The sequence below is a fragment of the Amblyraja radiata genome, chromosome 9 (assembly GCF_010909765.2).
Source record: "Amblyraja radiata isolate CabotCenter1 chromosome 9, sAmbRad1.1.pri, whole genome shotgun sequence".
In the NCBI taxonomy this organism is placed as follows: Eukaryota; Metazoa; Chordata; class Chondrichthyes; order Rajiformes; family Rajidae; genus Amblyraja; species Amblyraja radiata.
Genome location: NC_045964.1, coordinates 75,139,045 through 75,160,881, shown reverse-complemented (window position 1 = coordinate 75,160,881; position 21,837 = coordinate 75,139,045). Strand labels below are relative to the sequence as shown.

General features: G+C 41.9%; 1 protein-coding gene across 1 annotated transcript; it reads right to left on the bottom strand.

Moving 5' to 3' along the window:
* Positions 1 to 2,863: 2,863 nt before the first annotated feature.
* On the bottom strand, positions 2,864 to 9,903 carry gphb5 (glycoprotein hormone subunit beta 5). Its single transcript, XM_033026472.1, has 3 exons — positions 9,890 to 9,903; positions 7,996 to 8,200; positions 2,864 to 3,052 (listed from the first exon to the last, which is right to left on the bottom strand). Exons 1-3 carry the CDS (start codon positions 9,901 to 9,903, stop codon positions 2,864 to 2,866), a joined length of 408 nt encoding a protein of 135 aa, XP_032882363.1.
* Positions 9,904 to 21,837: the final 11,934 nt, after the last annotated feature.

Below are 21,837 nucleotides of genomic sequence, written 5' to 3'. Positions count from 1 at the left end.
GATCGAACTTGGGACTCTGGCGCAGTGAGACAGCAGCACGACCAGCTGTGCCACCGTGCCCCCGTGTTGACATGGATGTGGAACTGGCGAAGAGGGAACAAAACTATCCTGGATCATCTCAACATTATGGGGGTATGCAGGCAACATGAAGCTGGTGGAGGTCCCAAAATGCATAAAGGTGGATATCTCCCCAGGGGGGCTGAGGAGGATGTTACAGGAAGCAAGTAAGCAGATTGCTGGGACCTCAGCAGAGACTCTTGTACCTTCATCATCCAAGGATGAGGTACCAGAAGACTAGAGGATAGCTGATATTATGCCTTTTATTAAGGAAGACAGCAGGAATAAGAGACAACTACAGGTCAGTGAGCCCTACATCAGTGATGGGAGAGTTATTGGAAGGGATTCTCAGACGTAAGGCACAACCCAAGACCCCCCTACTCATCTCAGGCGAACCCATACCCACCACTGACTCATTCAAATTTCTTGGCACTCACATAAGCAATAACCTCAAATGGAAAATCAATTCAAATCACATCTACAAAAAAGACAACCAAAGACTCTCCTTCCTCCGCCAGCTCAAGAAGTTTAGAGTAAGGAAACACCTCCTAATCCGATTCTACACAGCCATCATCCAAAGCATGCTCACTTCATCAATTACAGTCTGGTTCAGCAGTTTAGACACTCACTCCCGTAATAAATTACAGCGCATTGTTAACAAAGCATCCAAAATCATCAGCACTCCCCTTCCATCAATAGAATCACTCCATCACAAACGGTCCGTGTCAAGGGTGAAGAAAATCATCTCTGATCCCTCCCACCCAGCTCACCACATCTTCCACCTGCTGCCATCAGGAAGGCGCTACAGCTCACTGCCCGCCAAGACATCTCGATTTAAAAACAGTTCTTACCCACACGCAATCCGAATTCTGAACACACTATGACAACAGCACATATCCTCCCCATGCATGTACTGTATATTGTATGATGTTGTGTTTTATGTTATGTTTGACGGGAATCAGCCTACCTTGTAACATCCTGTACTGAACCTGAATTCCACCAGCTTGACTGTGTGGTCATTAAAGAATCTAATCAAATCTAATCTAATCTAATCTAATCTAATCTAATCTAATCTAATCTAATCTAATCCAATCTAATCTAATCTAATCTAATCTAATCTAATCTAATCGAATCGAATCTAATCTAATCTAATCTAATCTAATTTGGAAAGGCATGAACTGATTAGGGAAGTCTACATGCTACAACGAAGAAATCACGTCTCATGAATTTGACTGAGTTTTTTGAAGAGGTGACCAAGAGGATTGATGAAGACACATTGTCTATGCGGACTTCAGCATGGCCTTTGACAAGGTCCTATGTCGCAGGCTGGTTCAGAAGTTTAGAACATAGAGGATCCAGGCTGAGCTCACAATTTGGATATAAAATTGGTTTTAGTAAAGCAACATTAGTAAAGTCCACGGCGACCATCGATCACCCATTTATACCAGTTCGATGTTATCCCACTTTCTCATCCACTCTTTATACACTTGGGGCAAGTTTACAAAGACTAATTAACCTACAAATCCTCACGCCTTTGGGATGTGGAAGGAAATTGGAGCACCGAAAGGAAACACACACGGTCACAGGGAAAATGTGCATACTCCACACAGACCGCACCCAAGGTCAGGGTCGAACCTGTCGATGTGAGGCAGTAGCTCTACCAGTTGCTCTTCTGTGGAGATATGAGGTAGAAGATAGTAGTGGTGAGTTATATTTCAGTTTGGAGACGTAAATAGTGATGTGTCGCAGGGATCAAGCTTGTTTGTAATATGTATTCATGCTTTGGATGAGAATGCAGTTGACATGACTAGTAAATTTGTGGTATGGTGAACAACGAAGACAATTGTCTAAGGATCTAGATTAACTGGGAAAGTGGACCAAGGAATGGCCGATGGAACTTAACTCGGACAAATGTGAAGTGATACATTTTGGGAGATTAAACAGGGGCAGGGCACAACATATTAAATAGCAAGGAGTGTTGCAGAACAGAGACACCCTAGGGTACAAGAACTTAGCTCCCTGAAAACACAGTGATCAGGTTGATGAGGAAGACACATGCAGTGCTTGCCTTCTGGTTAGGGCAGTGATTATAAGAGTTTAGCTACAATTGTGTACAATTCTGGTCACCACACCATCGAAAAGACATGATTGTGCAGAAAAACAATCACAAGGATGTTCCCGGGATTGGAAGGTAGGAGAGACTGAATAGGTTGGAAGTGTTTTCTCTGCAGCAAAGGACAGTGAGAGGTAACATGTTAAAGGTTTATGAAAGAAAAGATATGTAACAAATATCTGTTTCCCATGGTCGGGATGTCTAAAATTTGTGAGAAGGAGGTTTCAAAGGGGATCTGAGGAATAAATGTTATATGATTTTAATGTGGACAAGCGGAATTAGTATAGATAGGCATAATGGTCGACTTAGACATCTGAGACAAAGCGCATGTTTCTGCGCTGTACCACTCTATGATTCTATGGCTCATGAAGAAAAGGGTTGAATTAGTTTTCAAGGATTTGATTTTTCTTAGCTGAGGAAGCATGCCTAAAAAAAAATTGTGAAACATATTTTTGCAACTCAGTATTTTTTATGCAGGCGATCGTATCACTTTCAAATATTATTATTTCATTTTTATTAAGAACAATGTTACTTCTTATCCAGGAAAATTAAATTATCAGCAAAGAAGCTTTATTATGCAACATGTACTGTTTTTTTCTATATCATTTTCAATCAATGAATCAATGCTCTCCAAACATAAGTAATTTTCGGTGGAGGCATCATTTTTTAGTTCTTGGGCAAAGTTGCGAAATGTTACAAGGTCACACACTCGGTGGTTGTGGTTGAACAGAGGTCACAGTCACATCGCAATGCCATGGGGTAGGTATAGAACGGGTCTACGTCAGGGAGGCAGTTGGGCATTTTCACAGTCACAGACTTGGTTTCATTGTAGGTACAGACCCGGTGGTATGCTTCAATGTAAGGAGGATCAAGAATCGGTCTCTGGAAACAGAATTGTAGAACAATGCTTACAAAAATAATCTTAGGAACAATAAGAGGAATAGAGTACAATATACGTTCAAGTATTCAAAATGTAAGATAGCCTAAAGTTCTAACTTTTACGCTAAAACTGGTTGGCATATGGTTTGCCAACAAGACCCTATTATAGATGTAGAAATGTAGAACTGCAGATGCTGGTTAATATCAGTGTGATGTACGGTCTCGACCTGAATACCTATCCATGTTCCCCAGGGATGCTGTCTGACCCACTGAGTTACTCCATCACTTTGTCGACCCTACTATAGACCATGGATTCATAAGAAACGAGAACTGGAGTAGACAAATCGCCTCTCAAAGTTTCTAAATAAGATCATGGCTGATCCAACATTCCTCAAGCCTGTTTCCTCCCTTTCTCCATAACCTTCACTGATTAAAAAATCCATATCTCAGTTTTGAATACATTCAAGGAATCAGCTCCCACAGCTGTCAGGGGCAAGGGAATCCAAAATCATTCAACCCTATGAGGAGAAATTCTTCCTTATCTCACCTTATCATGGACTTTAGGAGGGCACATCATCCGAGGACGTACACTCCATTGAGGATAAATGGGGATCCTGTGGATAGGGTGAACTGTTTTAAATATCTGGGAGTCCACATCTCTGAGGATCTGACATGGGCATCACACGCCTCAGCACTCGTGAGTAAGGCAAGGCAGCGCCTTTACCACCTCAGGCAATTGAGGAAATTCAGAGTGTCTCCGAGGATCCTCCAGTGCTTCTACACAGCGGCAGTGGAAAGCATCTTGTCCGGGAACATTACCATCTGGTTTGGGAATTGCTCTGCCAAGGACAAGAAGGCTCTGCAGAGAGTAGTACGTTCGGCCGAACGCACTATGGGAACTTCACTTGCCCCCCTGCAGGAACTATACATCAGGAGGTGCAACTCCAGAGCCAACAATATCATGAGAGACCCCTTCCACCTCTGCAACGGACTGTTCCAGCTACTACGGTCAGGCAAACGCCTCCGTTGCCATGCGGTGAGAACGGAGAGGTTGAGAAGGATTTTCTTCCCAGAGGCCATTCGGACTGTAAACGCATATCTCCCCAGGGACTAACTCTACTGAACGTTTTTCCTTCCATTATTTATTATGTAAAGGTATATGTGTGTTATGATTGTGTTTATAGTTTGTTTGGTTGTTTGGTTGTTTGTCTTTTTGCACAAAAGTCCGCGAGCATTGCCACTTTCATTTCACTGCACATCTCGTATGTGTATGTGACAAATAAACTTGACTTGACTTGACTTAAATGGGACCACAAGAGGAAACATGGCATGTGCATGGCATCAGCTCGATATTACAAATAAATGGGGCCGAAATAGAGCGGAATAATGTTTCACACCTCACAGTGGACTATGGCATGCAGGCGTGGATGCCCTCTCTGCCAAAAAAAAGCTTGATCTTAACAAAACATCCAGAACATTCTGGAATAAAGAATTTCAGATTCATAAGACACCATATGAAGGGATTTCTCCCCATCCTAGTATTTGTTAGCCAACCCCTAATTCTAAAACAAGTTCTAGATATTCCAACAAAAAGCAATAGATTCTCGGTATGCCCTCTCTCAAGCCAACTAAGAATTTTCTCTAAACTTAGACACAAAGTGGCTTCAGACAGAACAAGGTTCCCGACCCAAAATCATCTCCTATCCCCTACAGAGTCAGGACATACTGCATGTGTATTTGAAAGAAATATGTAGGAAGAAATATGTAGGAAGTAATTGCAGATGCTGGTTTACACCGAAGATAGACATTAAAACATCTGGAGTAACAGCAGGTCAGGCAGCATCGCTGGATAGAAGGAAAGGGTGGCATTTCGGATCAGATGAAGGGTCTCGACCCGAAACGCCACCCATTCCTTCTCTCGAGAGATGCTGCCTGACCCACTGAGTTACACCAGCACTTTGTGTCTATCTTTCGTATAAACTAACATCTGCAGTTCTTTTTATCTACAATAATTATCCCTGCTTCACTGAGATTGCCCGATGCGTTTGAGTAGTGGTCAATCTGTGGATTATTCCTCAGGACAAGGATTTCAATCTAGGAATTGTTGCAACCAATCTTTGGCAAATATGTCCTTCCTTAATTGAGGAAGCAAATTTTACACCAAATTATCTTGCTTAAAACTTCACAGGGTTTGTATGCTTTAAATTAAAGTCGAGTGACCAGAAAAATAAATGCTATTATTAATAAATTAATGTTTTAAATATATGTGCTCCGGTTTCCTCCCACACTCCAAAGACATACAGATTTGTAGGTTAGCTGGCTTGTGTAAATTGTAAATTGTCCCTCGTGTGTTGGATAGTGCTTGTGTATGGGGTGATCATTGGTTGGCGTGGACTCAGTGGGCTGAATGGCCTGCTTCTACGCTGTATCTCTAAAATCTAAGTCTAATGCGGCTTTTTCACGGGGCGACTTGACGCAAGATGTAACCAGAGTGAAGTGGTCGTGGTCTAGCACGATATCACACGATATAATGGGGGGTAGATAAAGAGTTCCCACGGTACTCGGCATTTCTGTTATTTGTGCGAGTGACTTGTCCGTCTCCCGAGCTTTCCCGTTAAATCTTGAATGAACATTGTGAAGTGTTGTTAAATCATCACGTGGCACAAATGATGTCACTTTTTTTTCACACACTATAAATATCCTCCCTTGGTTGAATTGGCTCATTTGGAGACATGTTTTACTGTGTATGTGGGAGACACAGATGGACTGAGCACAGTACCTCGGTCTTACTGTGTGTGGGAGAGGGGGAGAAAGAGACGTACACTCACAGAGGCAGAGTCTCTCAGCCTGTGTAAGAGGGAGAGAGGGAGAGAGAGAGAGAGGCACACACAAGGTGGATGTGAAATCTCACCTGCCTGTTTCAGTGACAGACACCCGCCGCCAGTAAATGAAGACACCCCCATCTGTCTCCCCCTCCTCTCCCTCGACTCCCCCACCTTTCCCTCCCAACTCCAGTCCCGTCCCGACCCCCTGGGAAACTGAATAGAGCAACAATCAACTGCTGCCTGTGCGCTGATATGACAATAAAGGCTACTTTACTTTACTTTACTGAGTTAAAGAGTTCCCACGGTAGACTGTAAAACTGGGACCCTGGTTCTGGACTCCCCCAACATCGGGAACATTCTTCCTGCATCTAGCCTGTCCAATCCCGTAGATACTGATTAGACCGGTATCTATTTATTTACTTTATTAATGATTTCAATTAAATATTGGGAACATCAGGCCGCAAACGTTTGACTTTGACTTTGACTCGACCTTCCTAGTTAGCCGGCGCCCGAGACTGAGCCAAGCAATGTCCAGACCTGACTTCAACACAAAGTGATGGAGGAACTCAAAGGGTCAGGCTCGTCCAACGCTCTGTGTTTTGCTCGTGATTCCTCCATCTGCAGTTCCTCGTGTCTACAGACCAGAGTTGCCACTTGACTCCGAGATGACCATCACAGAGCATACGGAAGATAGACACGAAATGCTGGAGTAACACAGCGGGACGGGCAGCATCTCTGGAGAGAAGGAATGTGTGACGTTTCGGTTAGAGACCCTTCTTCAGAGTCTCGTCCCGAAACGTCACCCATTCCTTTTATCCAGATGCTGCCCGTCCAGTATTTTATGTCTGTCTCCAGTATTACTGTGTCTATTATCGGCGCAAACCAACATCTACAGTTCTTTCCGACACATTAGAGGATACCGTCTCGCCATCACTCGGATTACCCGCTTCATTTCCATAACGTTGCCACCTCTCTTTACTTTGCTTACTGAAGCCTGATCCTTGTCACACCCAGTGCTCTATCGCCCAGCCTCTCATCTTTCAATCGGGTTCGGCCAGGAAGGAACTGCAGATGCTGGATTAAAACGAAGATAGACACAACATGTAGCTCAGCGGGACAAGCAACATATCAGAAGGGTCTCGACCCGAAATGTCACCCATTCCTTCTCCCCAGAGATGCTGCCTGCCGTCGAGTTACTCCAGCATTCTCTTTAAACCGGCATCTGCTGTTCCTTCCGACACATGCACAAGAAATAGGCAACTTTTCGGGCCGAAACGTTGCCTATTTCCTTCGTTCCATAGATGCTGCTGCACCCGCTGAGTTTCTCCAGCATTTGTGTGTGTGGGTGGGAGTTGGGGGGAGAGGGGGGGGGGGGGGGATTGTGTCTGAAGATGTGTCTCGTCCCGAAACATCACCTATTTTTCTCCAGAGATGCTGCTTGACTCGCTGAGTTACTCCAGCTTTTTGTGTCTGTCTTCAATTTAAACCAGCATGTGCAGTTCACTCCTTACACGGGTCTCTGGAGAACATTGATTGGTAGCGTTCCGGACCCTGCTTCGGAAAGGCATTGATCGCTAGTCGGCGAGGACTCCGAGCTGTATCTCTCAAAGAAGTACATGTGAAAATTTTCTCACGGACCCTAAAAATGCGGGACCTTTCAGTAAAGTCCCTTTTAAAGATTCTTAACATAACTCATGAATAAGTTGATGTCCATATGCGGATGCAAATCTTTATTTTTTAAATTCAATCCCACAGAAGACAATTTTTACTCACCTTCTGTCCCCTCTGTCCAGCTTCCGGGTTCACCGTTCGCAGGAGTTCCCACGGTAACCGCAAGAGTTATTACGGATATCGCACGGATATCGCACTGGCCACTACGTTCATATAATGTTGCAATGCTCAACCACAAGTGTACAAGTCACTCTTGGAGAAATTCAAACTTGCTTGAATTTTCTCCCGAGTCACCAAGTTACACGATTACCTGCCGTTAGCGCCACGGTGGTCCACGGTGGTCCACGAATGCCGTACTGTTATCGCACGAGGTTCCCACGATGTTAAACTCTGATTAACTCTTGCGTCAAGTCGCCCCGTGAAAAAGCCCCATAAAGAGTCCTAGCTTACCTCCCAGGTTTCACAACGTCCCCAGCATGCATCCGTGGTTATTCGCAGTTTTTTACATCCAGGTTTCCTGGCCATGAATCTAAACTCTCTCACAGCACAGCCAATGAATGTCTGCAAGCTGATGTTGGAGGCAGGAAGGGCATGCTCATAAACAACCAGCAACTGAAGAATGAGACTTCCCCAAATTAAACGGTGCAGATTCAGTCTAAAACAAACACAAATGTACCTTTATTAACAGGAAATGTAAGGAATTATCTAACCTATTTCAAGTATAACAAATCAAGTATAACATCGTCCATGACCAAAGGATATTAATTTAGTCAACCATGTGTTTTTAAACTGAGATAACTTGCAATAAGGTAAAATATTATTTTAAAATAATGTTGAACATTTGATCATTACTGCTTTCTTGATGAATATCAGGCCTGCCACTTGCTCTCCACATAGACATTTTCTATTACAGTAGAGAATGATCCTGAAAGAATTACAGTTCAATGTGTAGACTGGAAATATGGTGAGATTCTGGTTGGAAAATTACCTTTATGTGCCATGCAAGCTTTCACTCTTGCTTGCATGTTTTTAATTTCAATAAATATCAGATTATTTAAGCTAATCTACAGCTAGTAATTTATGACAAGAAATACATCACCATCAAACTTGATCGTGCTCCTATTCCTGCCCATATACATTCCAATATGGAGTTACTGGATCATTAATAATGTCCAATCCAGCAGTGAGCTTGCTGAAAGCTAACATCCCGATCGCTATGGCTCACTAGTTAGTGTACGTCTTCCCACAAAGTCTTTGGGGAAATAAAAAAGTTACCTCACAAAAAGTTACCTCACATAAGTTATACTTGTAAATAAAACACCTGTATTATTTGCTCAATCAAAATTCCTCGTACTTTAACTTAAAATAAAAGTTTGTGAAAAGCAACTATCCAGGAAAATTACAAACCTCTCCAGAGAGTGGATGCTGCAGTTATGCACAAGGGGTGAGATCCAGAATTGTATAGAACAGTCATGGATGGTGACAGCTTTCTTCCACAAAATCACCTTCAGTCTCGGTTACACACTACCTTACAGACCAAAAACTCCCCTCACCTGCCAATTCACATGGACATCTTCAACCCACCCACTGCTCGACTTCCAATTTGGAAGAACCCACCACCAGCTGATTTCACCATCCAATCAGTTTGGAAAAAGGAATGGGAGTCCAAGGACGTCCCAAATAAACATCTGGTGTCAGACCCCACCCTACCGGTCCCTGGCACCAATCTCCCAAGGAAGCAGTGGACGACGCTGAATAGATTCAGGACTGGACATGGCCCCTGCTTGGCCAGCCTTCACAAATGGGGCAGCAGTCCAACCCCACGGTGTGCTTGTGGAGAGCAGCAAACAATGCAACACATCATTGAAGCATGCCCTCAACAAAGACTCAAAGGAGGACTTGTCACCCTTCATACAGCAGATCAAGAGGCAACTGCTTGGCTAAAGGACTTTGCATTCGCTAAATAAACTACCTTACAAAATAACTGTACCTGTGCCTTTAGAGGCTTAAACATTAAAAGCAAAAAATGGGCCAAATGATTCCTCCTTAAACTGTAAGCTGGTAATAACAGAGCAAAGTGGCTCTTTGGGGTCATTATAGTTAGTGAGTGCTGAGCAAAGCTCTCTGTCAATGTATTAATCCACCTGCCTTCCCTTTGAGGGGAGCACAGGTATATCAATCCATTTCCATTATTTCTAAGATGTTAAACTTGAAATTTGAACTTTAATTTTAAACATCATTTGGTTTCCATAAAAGTTTATTTAAAAAAACATAGACATCATTGGATTAATGAAGGTTGATTTTACATTATAAAATACCCCAGGATAGGGGAGGCATTACTTACCTGTGACTGGACATCTTTTGATCTTTGTTTGCTTTTCGTCTGTCTCTTTTGCAACTTAATTTTCAAATTATTATTCAGTCTTCATGAAGCATAAAATAAATATCTTCGCCTTTCATAAATACGCAAACATATGCAAAGTTTCTAACTTCTTGTTTTAAAATAAAGATGAAAAGAACTTTATCTTCGCATGGATCAGTATCAATGCTATCTAACACGTTGCTGGTTCCAAAGCCTTGCATTTTCAGAATATATGGGGAAAGCGAACGTCAATTAGTGTAGTGTCTGTGGTTCCTCCCTCAATTCCGTCATCGACATTAGCTCTCATCAATGGATTCCGGCTGAACTGTTGCAACCAAATCCAAATCAAGGCGGCATGCGTTTCATAAAGATGACTAACAATTAACACTTTTTTTTTTAAATCACAGCATTGTACTTTTGGAAGGACGGTTTGGAGTGAGCAAAGTTATATCACGTAGAATAATATCACGTTGGATGTAATTTAAAAGGCATGTAATCCCTAGTTGCTACTAGCGCTAAGCTACTGAAGGTTTAATCGGGCTGCAATGTCAGGAGAACTGAGTTTTTCTTTTCATGAAATTAAGATCATCATCACTGTAAATGTCTATCTCAATCAGTATGCTGTAAAAATCGATAAAAATTGTTTGGAACCCCTCTTTCTATCTTTCACACACTAATGTGCTATAGAGGGAGTTAGATGTGGCCCTTGTGGCTAAAGGGATCAGGTGGTATGGAGAGAAGGCAGGTACAGGATACTGAGTTGGATGATCAGCCATGATCATATTGAATGGCGGTGCAGGCTCGAAGGGCCGCATGGCCTACTCCTGCACCTATTTTCTATGTTTCTATGTTTCTATGTAATGGCTTCAGAAGTATAGGTGAAATGAAAGGAGTGAAATCATATAAATTAAATTAGTCTATAGCTTCAAATTTTCTACAAGTTTATTTCCTGAACAACTTAAAAAAGAATCATTTTACAATGAGAGTTACTATTAATGGTTTGCCTATTTTCAACGTAAAGAATGAAAACAGGTTGGTGGGAGAATATATACAGCCCTAGTTTATGAAATGGAACAAGGTTTTGATCATATATGTGGTAAGCATTCTACTGGAGAGATCTAGAGAAAATGAAATATCATTCAGCTGCAAATGAAGAAAGTGGTTGCTGACCACAGTAGCGAGGCTACGTGCAATAGAATTCCATCAAACAGGTATCGTGTTGAGAAGAGGGTGGGGGTATAAAGTAGAATACAAGAAACAAGCAGGGATACGACAAAGATAGACACAAAGTGCTGGAGCAACTCGGTGGGTTAGGCAGCATCTTGGTAATCACAGGTACCTTGGGGTGCAGCTTGACAGTGAGCTGAACTGGAAGTGTCATATGGAGGCGGTGTACAGGAAGGGACAAAGCCGACTGTATTTTTTAAGGAGGCTGAGGTCTTTTAATATCTGCCAACCCCTACTGTGCAGTGTCTACCATTCAGTGGTGGCCAGTGCTCTGTTCTTTGCTGTGGCCTGTTGGGGAGATGGCGCCCGTATAGCGGATAAAAACAGATTGGACAAACTAATCAGGAAGGCCGGCTCAGTGGTCGGGGCTGAGCAACGAACGGTCCAGCAGGTGGCAGAGGCCAGAACTCTAAATAAACTAGGTTCCATAATGACAAACCCCACTCACCCACTCCATGCCCTGAAGGTGATCAAGAGCAGCATCTTCAGTCAGAGGCTGATTGCACCAATGTGCAAAACGGAGAGATACAGGAAGTCCTGTTTACCAGCTGCTATAAGACTTTATAATGAGCATAAATAACTGCACTTTTTTTTAATTAATTGTATTTTAACTTGTATTTTAACGTATTTTAACTTGTTATGTATGAAAGCGTGGTGTTATGTTTGTCTTGAAGCTGTCGTGGCACTGTAATTTCCTGAAAAGGATTATTAAAGGAATAATCTAAATCTAATCTAATCATCTCTGAAGGAAGATCAGAACCATTCTTCAGGCTTTTTCGGTCTTTTCAATGACTGGAGAGCACTCAAACAAAAGTGTTCATTGTACCTCGGTACACGGTCAGGTTTCAGGTCAGAACCCTTCTTGATGTCTTGCTTAATAATCATCTGAAAACCTGTGTAGCTGGAGGTTTTGGATGCATGCACCCCACCTCAGTTTGAGCAGCAACCCACCTCAATATTAAGAGTGCAGACAGGTATCCCTCCAAATGTGATCAGATTGAAGTTCCTGCCTCCATCCCTGCTTGGTGTCCATTGACCCCTCAAATCCGGATTGACAAACAAGTCAAGCAGCTTTTGGGTTTGGTTTAGTTTAATTTAGTTTATTATTGTCCTATATACCGAGGCACAGTGAAACACTTTTGTTTGAGTGCTCTCCAATCAATAAAAAAACTGAAGCACAGTCGCAGCGGCCCCTCGGGAGATTGTCGGAGTATTAAAAGTGAGTGTTGTGTGTTTTGTTCAGTCTGTCCAAGATATATGTACTGCAGGAACATGCTCTTAAACATCAGGGCAAACTACGTTGGTAGTACGGGCGCGTTTTGGTGCGATATAGACCAAATACGCCGCTATGGACTACTACTACCGGCTGCGAAGCCAAACATATCAGCCACAGAGCCGAATACGACCGGAGAGAGGGAGGAGAGAGAGGAGAGAGAGGAGAGAGAGGAGGAGACGCAAGCGGTGTGAGAGGAGGCAGAGACGGGGTAAAAGAGCCGGCTCTTACACGTGGCGGAGACGGGGGAAAAGAGCAGGCATTCACGCTAGGCTAACAGCTAACCCCGACCCGACCTGCAGTGCCCTCACTTGTCCTCTCTAATGTCCGCTCCCTGGACAACAAACTTGACGAGCTGCATCTTCTCAAAACAACATACAGGGATATAAGAGACTGCTGTGTGTTTGTTTTCACGGAATCATGACTCCACGGCAATATCCAGGACACGGCAATACAGCTGGAGGGAATGACATCGTTCCGTGCGGACAGAGAGGCAGCTAACTCTGGTAAGAGCCGAGGTGGAGGCCTGTGCTTGTACATAAACACGGACTGGTGTGTGAACGCTACGATAGCCGGGAAACACTGCTCTCCGCTGATAGAATTCCTCATCGTAAAATGTCGGCCTTTCTATCTGCCGAGGGAATTCTCCGTTGTATTTGTTGTGGCTGTATATGTTGCTCCAAGTGCCAATGTAAATTCTAAGGCCAACGAAGCACTGGGAGCTCTGCATGATGCCATCAGTGAGCTCCAGACCAAATATCCTGATAGCTTCATTGTGGTGGCCGGGGATTTTAATCACACCAGCCTTAAGACTGTGCTCCCAAAATTCAAGCAATATGTGGATTTTGAGACCAGGGGAGAGAACATCTTGGACTTGGTTTACACCAACACCCCAGATGCCTACAAGGCAGCCCCACGCCCTCACCTGGGCCACTCTGACCACATTTCAATGTTTTTAACACCAGCCTACAGACCACTACAAAAACAAGTCAGAGCGGAGAGAAAACACACCAGGGTCTGGCCAGAGGGAGCAGCCTCAGCACTGCAGGATTGCTTCCTGCACACTGACTGGGATGTGTTCAGGACAGCAGCATCCTATGATGACCTCATCAACATCGAGGAGTACGTAGAGACTGTAACCAGCTACATTGCTAAGTGCACCGAGGATGTCACTATCATGAAAACCTTCACTGCACGTGGAAATGAAAAGCCATGGATGACAGCAGAGGTGCGCTCGCTGCTGAGGGCTCGTGATGCAGCCTACAGAGCCGGTAACACAGCTGCTCTTCGATCTACCAGGACTGCACTGGAAAAAGGAATCAGGGCAGCGAAACGTGCCTACGCGGGGAAAATCCAGGGACACCTCTGTGACACAGGAGACACCAGGAGGATGTGGAAGGGAATCCAAACACTGACGGGGTACAAGGCAAGGCAGCAGGTAACTGACACGGACACTTCTCTTCCAGATAAACTGAACAACTTCTTTGCACGTTTTGATGCAGCAAACACCACACCCAAGGGGAGAGCTGCCCCTGCTTACAAACTGACCAGCCAGTCCTGACCATAGACTCAATGGACACACGGAGAATCTTGTCTAAGGTCAACCCGTGGAAAGCAGTTGGACCCGACAACATCCCAGGACGTGTGCTCAAGGAATGTGCTGATGAGTTAGCAGATGTGCTAACAGACATCTTCAACATCTCCTTTAGTCAAGCTATTGTCCCCACATGCCTCAAAACTTCCACAATAATCCCAATAGCAAAGAAACCAGTTGTTGCCTGCCTAAATGATTACCGCCCTGTCGCCCTGACCCCAATAATAATGAAGTGCTTTGAACGCCTGGTGAAACCTCACATTACTGCCAGCCTCCCCTCATCGTTAGACCCCCTCCAGTTTGCCTTTTGCCCCAACCGTTCTACAGAAGATGCCATCTCTACTACGCTGCACACAGTGCTCACTCATCTGGAAAACAAAAACACCTACGCCAGAATCCTGTACATTGACTTCAGCTCAGCTTTTAATACCATCATCCGGCAGAGAATTGTGGAGAAACTAACCCTGTTGGGCCTTGTTGTGCGATCCCTCTGCTGGTGTTAATTATGTACTAACCTGTTTCTCTGATTTCCATTAGTACCTCATGCTGCCTGGCTGCTCCTGTACCTGATTGGAGGCTCCTGGCCCAAGCTGCATCACGTGAGCCTGATGACGGAGCCTCAGCTTAAAAAGACCATGTGCACTGGCAGTCTCTCTCTCTGTCTCTCTCTTCCCCCCTCAGACTGGTGGCAGCAGTCTGGTGTTGGTTTAGTTTGTTTGATTGCATAGTGTTCTTTATGTAACTCTTCATTCTGTATTAACTTATTTTGCTTGGGAAGGATGGGACTGGCATTATTGTTTTCGTGGTTTTGTTTCAGGTTTATTTTCACACTGAGGCAGGTTTAGAGTCTCTGGTCCGACGGCCCATTGAGTGGTCGGCCAGAACACCCTTTATCTTTTGTTTGCTAGCCCATCCGACCCCTCTTTGTTTGTTTGATCCAGGTTTAGTTCTTTTTGTTAGTGAAAAATAAATAAATGTTCCATTTAAACCTGGTTTTGTATTATGTTATTGGCCTTTGAGGTATTTGATGTTGGCGGCCGTAACAGGCCTCAACACCACCCTGTGTCACTGGGTCTTGGACTTTCTGACAGAGAGACCGCAGTCAGTCCGTGTTGGCAAGAATACCTCAGGCTCGATCACGCTGAGCTCCGGCTCCCCTCAAGGCTGTGTGCTCAGCCCGCTGTTGTTCACACTGCTCACACATGACTGGGCTGCCAGATTCAGGGACAATAAGATCATAAATTTCGCAGATGACACAACCGTGGTGGGACTCATCAGCGGAGATGACGAATCAATGTACAGGGAGGAAGTTAAACAACTAGTGGACTGGTGCGGCAACAACAATTTAGCATTAAATGTCGACAAAACAAAGGAGATGGTTGTCGACTTCAGGAGATCGCAGCCAAAACACACACCCCTCAACATCAGTGGCACCACAGTGGAGAGAGTGGAGAGCATAAAGTTCCTCGGAGTGCAAATTACTGACAGTCTCACCTGGTCCAGGAACAACACTGGGATTGTCAAACGGACCCATCAGCGACTGCACTACCAGAGGAAACTCAAACAAGCCTCACTCCCCACCAACATCCTCAGGACTTTTTACAGGGGCACGGTGGAGTCTGTACTCACGTACGACATGAACACGTGGTACTCCAACTGTAACTGCTCAGACAGGAAAGCTCTGCAGAAGGTAGTGAGGGAAGCAGAGAAGATCTTCTGTTGCTCTTTAAGCTTCCCAATCCTCTGGCTTCCCACTCATCTTTGCTATGTTATACTTTTATTTTATTTTTATAATGTCCTTGACTTCCCTTGTCCATCTATATAACTAAAATCATTACAAAAGATTATGTTCATCTGTGGGGATTACAATATTGACCTGTTGAATCCAAAAAAGCATAAAATGACAGAAGAATTAATCAATACTATGTACAGTATGGGTTTATATCCTAGAATAACCAGACCGAGTAAAATTACTTCTCATTGTGCGACATTAATAGACAACATATTCACAAACATTATGGAAAACAATCCAGTAAGCGGACTATTATACAGTGACATCAGTGACCATTTACTTGTTTTTATTGTCTATCACTGTAGTTATAGGAAACCTAGGAACACCAGTCATTTCAAATACAAAAGGGTGAGAACCGAAGAAAACATAAATGCATTTAAGAATGAATTACTGAAACAGAATTGGAGGGTAGTATATGAGGGTGAAGATGTCGACAAAGCATACAATGGATTTCTAAATATTTTTAAATCACTTTATGACAAAAACTGTCCTGTGAAACAATATAGTGATAGACAAAAACAAACAAATAGTCCATGGATCACTAAGGGTTTAAAAAATGCCTGCAAAAAGAAAAACACACTATATAGACAATTCATAAAATATCGAACTTCAGAAGCAGAAAATAAATATAAAAAATATAAGAATAAATTAACCAATATTATGAGGATATGTAAGAAAGAATACTATAATAAAATGTTAGAGAATAATAAAAACAATATGAAAGATTTATGGAACGTGCTAAATAGTATTATTAGAAATGGATCAAAAAATACAGGCTACCCTGAGTATTTTATTGAGGATGAAAAGACAATAAATAATATGGATGATGCGGTTAATGGTTTTAACAAATTCTTTGTAAATGTGGGACCAGATTTGGCAGAAAAAAATTAATGACCCAGAAACAAAAGAAGGGGCAGATACTGATCTTTGGGATAGAAATAATAGCTCTATCTTCCTTAGAGCAGTCGAAGGAAAATAAATCATAGACACTGTAAGAAAATGTAAAAGCAAATCCTCTACTGATTGGAATGATATTGACATGATTATAATAAAAAACGTTATTGAAGAAATTGCCGAACCATTAACTCATATCTGTAACTTGTCTTTTCAATACGGTAAATTTCCGAACAAAATGAAAATAGCTAAAGTAATACCATTATATAAAACTGGGGATAGACACCATTTCACAAATTACAGGCCTGTTTCTTTACTCTCCCAATTCTCCAAGGTCCTTGAAAAACCTTTTACAGAAAGACTTGACAATTTCATTGAAAAACATAAGCTTTTGGTCGACAGTCAATATGGATTCCGGACAGACAGATCAACATCTATGGCACTAATGGAACTAATTGAGGAAATCACAAATTGCATAGATAATAAAAAACTTGCAGTGGGAATATTTATAGATTAAAAAAAAGCATTTGATACCGTAAATCACGACATTTTACTCATGAAACTGGATAAGTATGGCATCAGAGGGGTTGGACTGGATTGGGTGAGAAGCTATTTAAGAAACAGGCAACAATTTGTAGAAATAGGTGAACATAAAGCAACTTACATGAACATAACTTGTGGAGTACCTCAAGGGTCTGTGTTAGGTCCAAAGCTTTTCATAATGTACATTAATGACATATGTAAAGTATCAAATATACTGAAATTGATTATATTTGCCGATGATACGAATATTTTTTGTTCCGGTGACAATTTGAAGCAGCTTTTGGAGGTCATCACATCAGAAATGAATAAATTAAAACAGTGGTTTGATGTCAACAAATTGTCTCTAAATTTAAGCAAAACAAAGATTATGCTATTTGGAAAACATAAAATAAACCCTCAAGTACAATTGAAAATAGATAACATAAGTATAGAAAGAGTATATGAAAATACATTTCTTGGTGTGATCTTAGACCACAAAATCTGCTGGAAACCACATATAAACCACGTCAAAGCAAAACTGGCAAAGTCTATAGCAATATTGGGAAAATCAAGACATATTCTGGACCACAAATCATTACATACTTTGTATAATACACTCATATTGCCATATCTGAGTTACTGTGTGGAGATATGGGGTAACATCTACAAAACCAACCTACAGCCGTTATGCACATTACAAAAAAGAGCAATAAGAATTATCAATAACGTTGGATATCTTGAACATACCAATTTTTTGTTCTTAAAGTCACATACACTGAAGTTCACTGATCTGGTTAGATTTAAGACTGCGCAAATCATGTACAAAGCAAGAAATAATTTACTTCCAAGAAATATACAAAAACTGTTTATGGAAAGACAGGGTGGGTATAATTTGAGAGGGGAACATAATTTAAAAAAACTCAATGTCAGAACAACTCTTAAAAGTATGTGCATAGCAATCTGTGGGGTGAATTTGTGGAATGGTCTGTGACAGGAGATAAAACTTAGCACAAGCATAATTCAGTTTAAAAAGATGTACAAAAACACTTGTTTAAAAGGATATTGGGATGAGGATAGGTGATTGTGATATTTGTTATACTGATTGTATTGGGAAGGGTGATTATAGAGTCATGGGTTGTAAATATGACTAAGATTCTGTATAGTATTTGCGGGTTTTTTCTTTTTTGTATGGCTTTGTAAATATTTGATTAGTGTTCAAATGTAAATAATTTGGTGTACATATAGAGGCTGGTGTACATATGGTGTACATATAGCTGCTAAATTTGTATGAGATAATTACAAGCAGTTGAATAAGGGATGGGAATTAATAAGCTTTGGCTTCTTCCTGCTCCTTTTCGGACACATATGATTTCATTTTTGAAATCATTATCAAAATTATTTCATTTCATTTATTTATAGATATTGTTTATGACACTTTATAAATATTTGTGTTTTGTTTTTTGTATGCTGTTTCACATTTGCTTTTTATTCTTTTATTCTGTCTGAAATAAATAACTAATAAATAAATAAAAGTCTCATATTGACCACTTCCTGTCTGCGCTCTATATTGATTTTAGAAAAAACGCTAACACATAATCACTATGATTTTTTTGTCCATCTTACTCACAGTCCTCCTGCGCTGAGGCAGCCCTGAGAATTTTTCCGATAGATGAAAAATAAGAAAGTTATGAATGTTAAAAAAATCTTGAGATCAGCTGATTGGTCCTCTTGCCCGTCAATCACCATTATAAAGATAACGCCCCTTCCGGGAGGGCAAGATTATAAAACCCTGGATGCCTGGATGTGACTCAGTCACTCTGGAAGATTGCGAGGGAGAGGCCACAAATGTGATTCTGCTGTGAGTCTACTGAACTGTGAGTCTACTGAACTGTGAGTCTACCCTTTATGTGCTTTATGTGTTTTATGTGGTTTATGTGGTTATGTGATTATGTGGTTATGTGCTTTATGTGGTTAACCCTTTATGTGCTTGCAATAAATGATTTGTTAGCCAGTAATGTGCTTGCAATGAATTATGATTTGTTAACCCTTAATGTGCTTGCAATAAATGATTTGTTAGCCAGCAATGTGCTTGCAATGAATGATGATTTGTTAACCCTTAATGTGTTTGCAATAAATGATTTGTTAGCTCTTAATGAAATGAGTTGTTTGGCTGGCCCTGTGCTTTTGCTTTTGCTTTGCCTTTGCTTGACCTCACCTGAAATGAAAGCAAATGGATTGTATTGTTGGCTGGCCCCGCCTGCCCTGTGCTTTTGCTTTTGCTTTGCCTTTGCTTTTGCTTTGCTTGAGCTCACCTGAAATGAAAGCAAATGGATTGTATTGTTGTAGCGATGTTACAAAACCTACCTTCAGCGGCACTGCAGATCTGCCACTGGTTGTGTGTGCGACTACGGCGCCTTTGAGGAGGGGGGGGGGGGGGATTCAATTGCAGGTTTGTATCGCTTGTCAGAGAAGGATTTTCTCGGGCTGCTAGTCGATGAAGAAAAATCGATCGGACTTCCGTTCCCGTTTTTTTTTTAATTCGCTGGACAATTTAATAGTTGGATTAAAGTAAAAGGTGACTTCAAACGCCCTCAATGCCTTCAACGTGACGGATCGTAATATCCTAATTTCACGACGTGAAAATGATATTTAGTCCCCAAACGATTCGGCCATGTCTTTGCCTGCTGATATGGGGTTAAAATTCACGGCAACGACAACATTCCAATCGATTGCATTCAAGAAACACTCACTCGCAAGATGATTAAAAATCTCTTTTTTTTGGACAATCATGTTATAAATCATCTATATTTTGTGTAATTGTCTATCCATAATCAATATTTTTATACTAAATATCCACAACAGTTTTAGTCACATGTATTGTGCAAAAAATAATAATTTTGATTCTATTGAGAGTGGATGTTTCTAGATTAATTTATGGGAATTAATCATTAAATTCCTTCAATTTGGCATAAGTTCATGACAGTGAGATTTAAAAATCAGTGGGATTAGTTTGTTATTTGGATTTGGGGGTGGGGTGTCGAATGGGCTAGTGGAGGATGGAGTTAAAGGGAAAGGGTTTCTTAAATGTGTGAGCGTAGAGACAGAGGGGTGTAAAATGAGGGTAGAAGCAATAGGTAGCAAGGTGAAAAGTAAAAGTGGCAGGCCGGAAAATCCAGGGCAAAAATCAAAAAGGGCCACTTTTCAACAAAATTGTATAAGGGGTAAGAGTGTTGTAAAAACAAGCCTGAAGGCTTTGTGTCTCAATGCAAGGAGCATTCGTAATAAGGTGGATGAGTTGAATGTGTAGATAGCTATTAATGACTATGATATAGTTGGGATCACGGAGACATGGCTCCAGGGTGACCAAGGCTGGGAGCTGAACATCCAGGGATATTCAATATTCAGGAGGGATAGAGAGAAAGGAAAAGGAGGTGGGGTAGCGTTGCTGATTAGAGAGGAGATTAACGCAATGGAAAGGAAGGACATTAGTTTGCAGGATGTGGAATCGGTATGGGTAGAGCTGCGAAACACTAAGGGGCAGAAAACGCTGGTGGGTGTTGTGTACAGGCCACCTAACAGTAGTAGTGAAGTTGGAGATGGTATCAAACAGGAAATTAGAAATGCGTGCGACAAAGGCAAAACCGTTATAATGGGTGACTTCAATCTACATATAGATTGGGTGAATCAAATTGGCAGGGGTGCTGAGGAAGAGGATTTTTTGGAATGTATGCGGGATAGTTATCTAAATCAACATGTAGAGGAACCAACGAGAGAGCAGGCTATTTTAGACTGGGTATTGAGTAATGAGGAAGGGTTAGTTAGCAGTCTTGTTGTACGTGCCCCCTTGGGCAAGAGTGACCATAATATGGTTGAGTTCTTCATTAGGATGGAGAGTGACATTGTTAATTCAGAAACAATGGTTCTGAACTTAAAGAAAGGTAACTTTGAGGGTATGAGACGTGAATTGGCCAAGATTGACTGGCAATTAATTCTAAAAGGGTTGACGGTGGATATGCAATGGAAGACATTTAAAGACTGCATGGATGAACTACAAAAATTGTTCATCCCGTTTGGCAAAAGAATAAATCAGGGAAGGTAGTGCATCCGTGGATAACAAGGGAAATCAGGGATAGTATCAAAGCGAAGGATGATGCGTACAAATTAGCCAGAAAAAGCAGCATACCGGAGGACTGGGAGAAATTCAGAGACCAGCAGAGGAGGACAAAGGGCTTAATTAGGAAAGGAAAAATAGATTATGAAAGAAAACTGGCAGGGAACATAAAAACTGACTGCAAAAGTTTTTATAGATATGTGAAAAGAAAGAGATTAGTTAAAACAAATGTAGGTCCCTTGCAGTCAGAAACAGGTGAGTTGATCATGGGGAACAAGGATATGGCGGACCAATTGAATAACTACTTTGGTTCCGTCTTCACTAAGGAAGACATAAATAATCTGCCGGAAATAGCAGGGGACCGCGGGTCAAAGGAGTTGGAGGAATTGAGTGAAATCCAGGTTAGCCGGGAAGTGGTGTTGGGTAAATTAAATGGATTAAAGGCCGATAAATCCCCAGGGCCAGATAGGCTGCATCCCAGAGTACTTAAGGAAGTAGCTCCAGAAATAGTGGATGC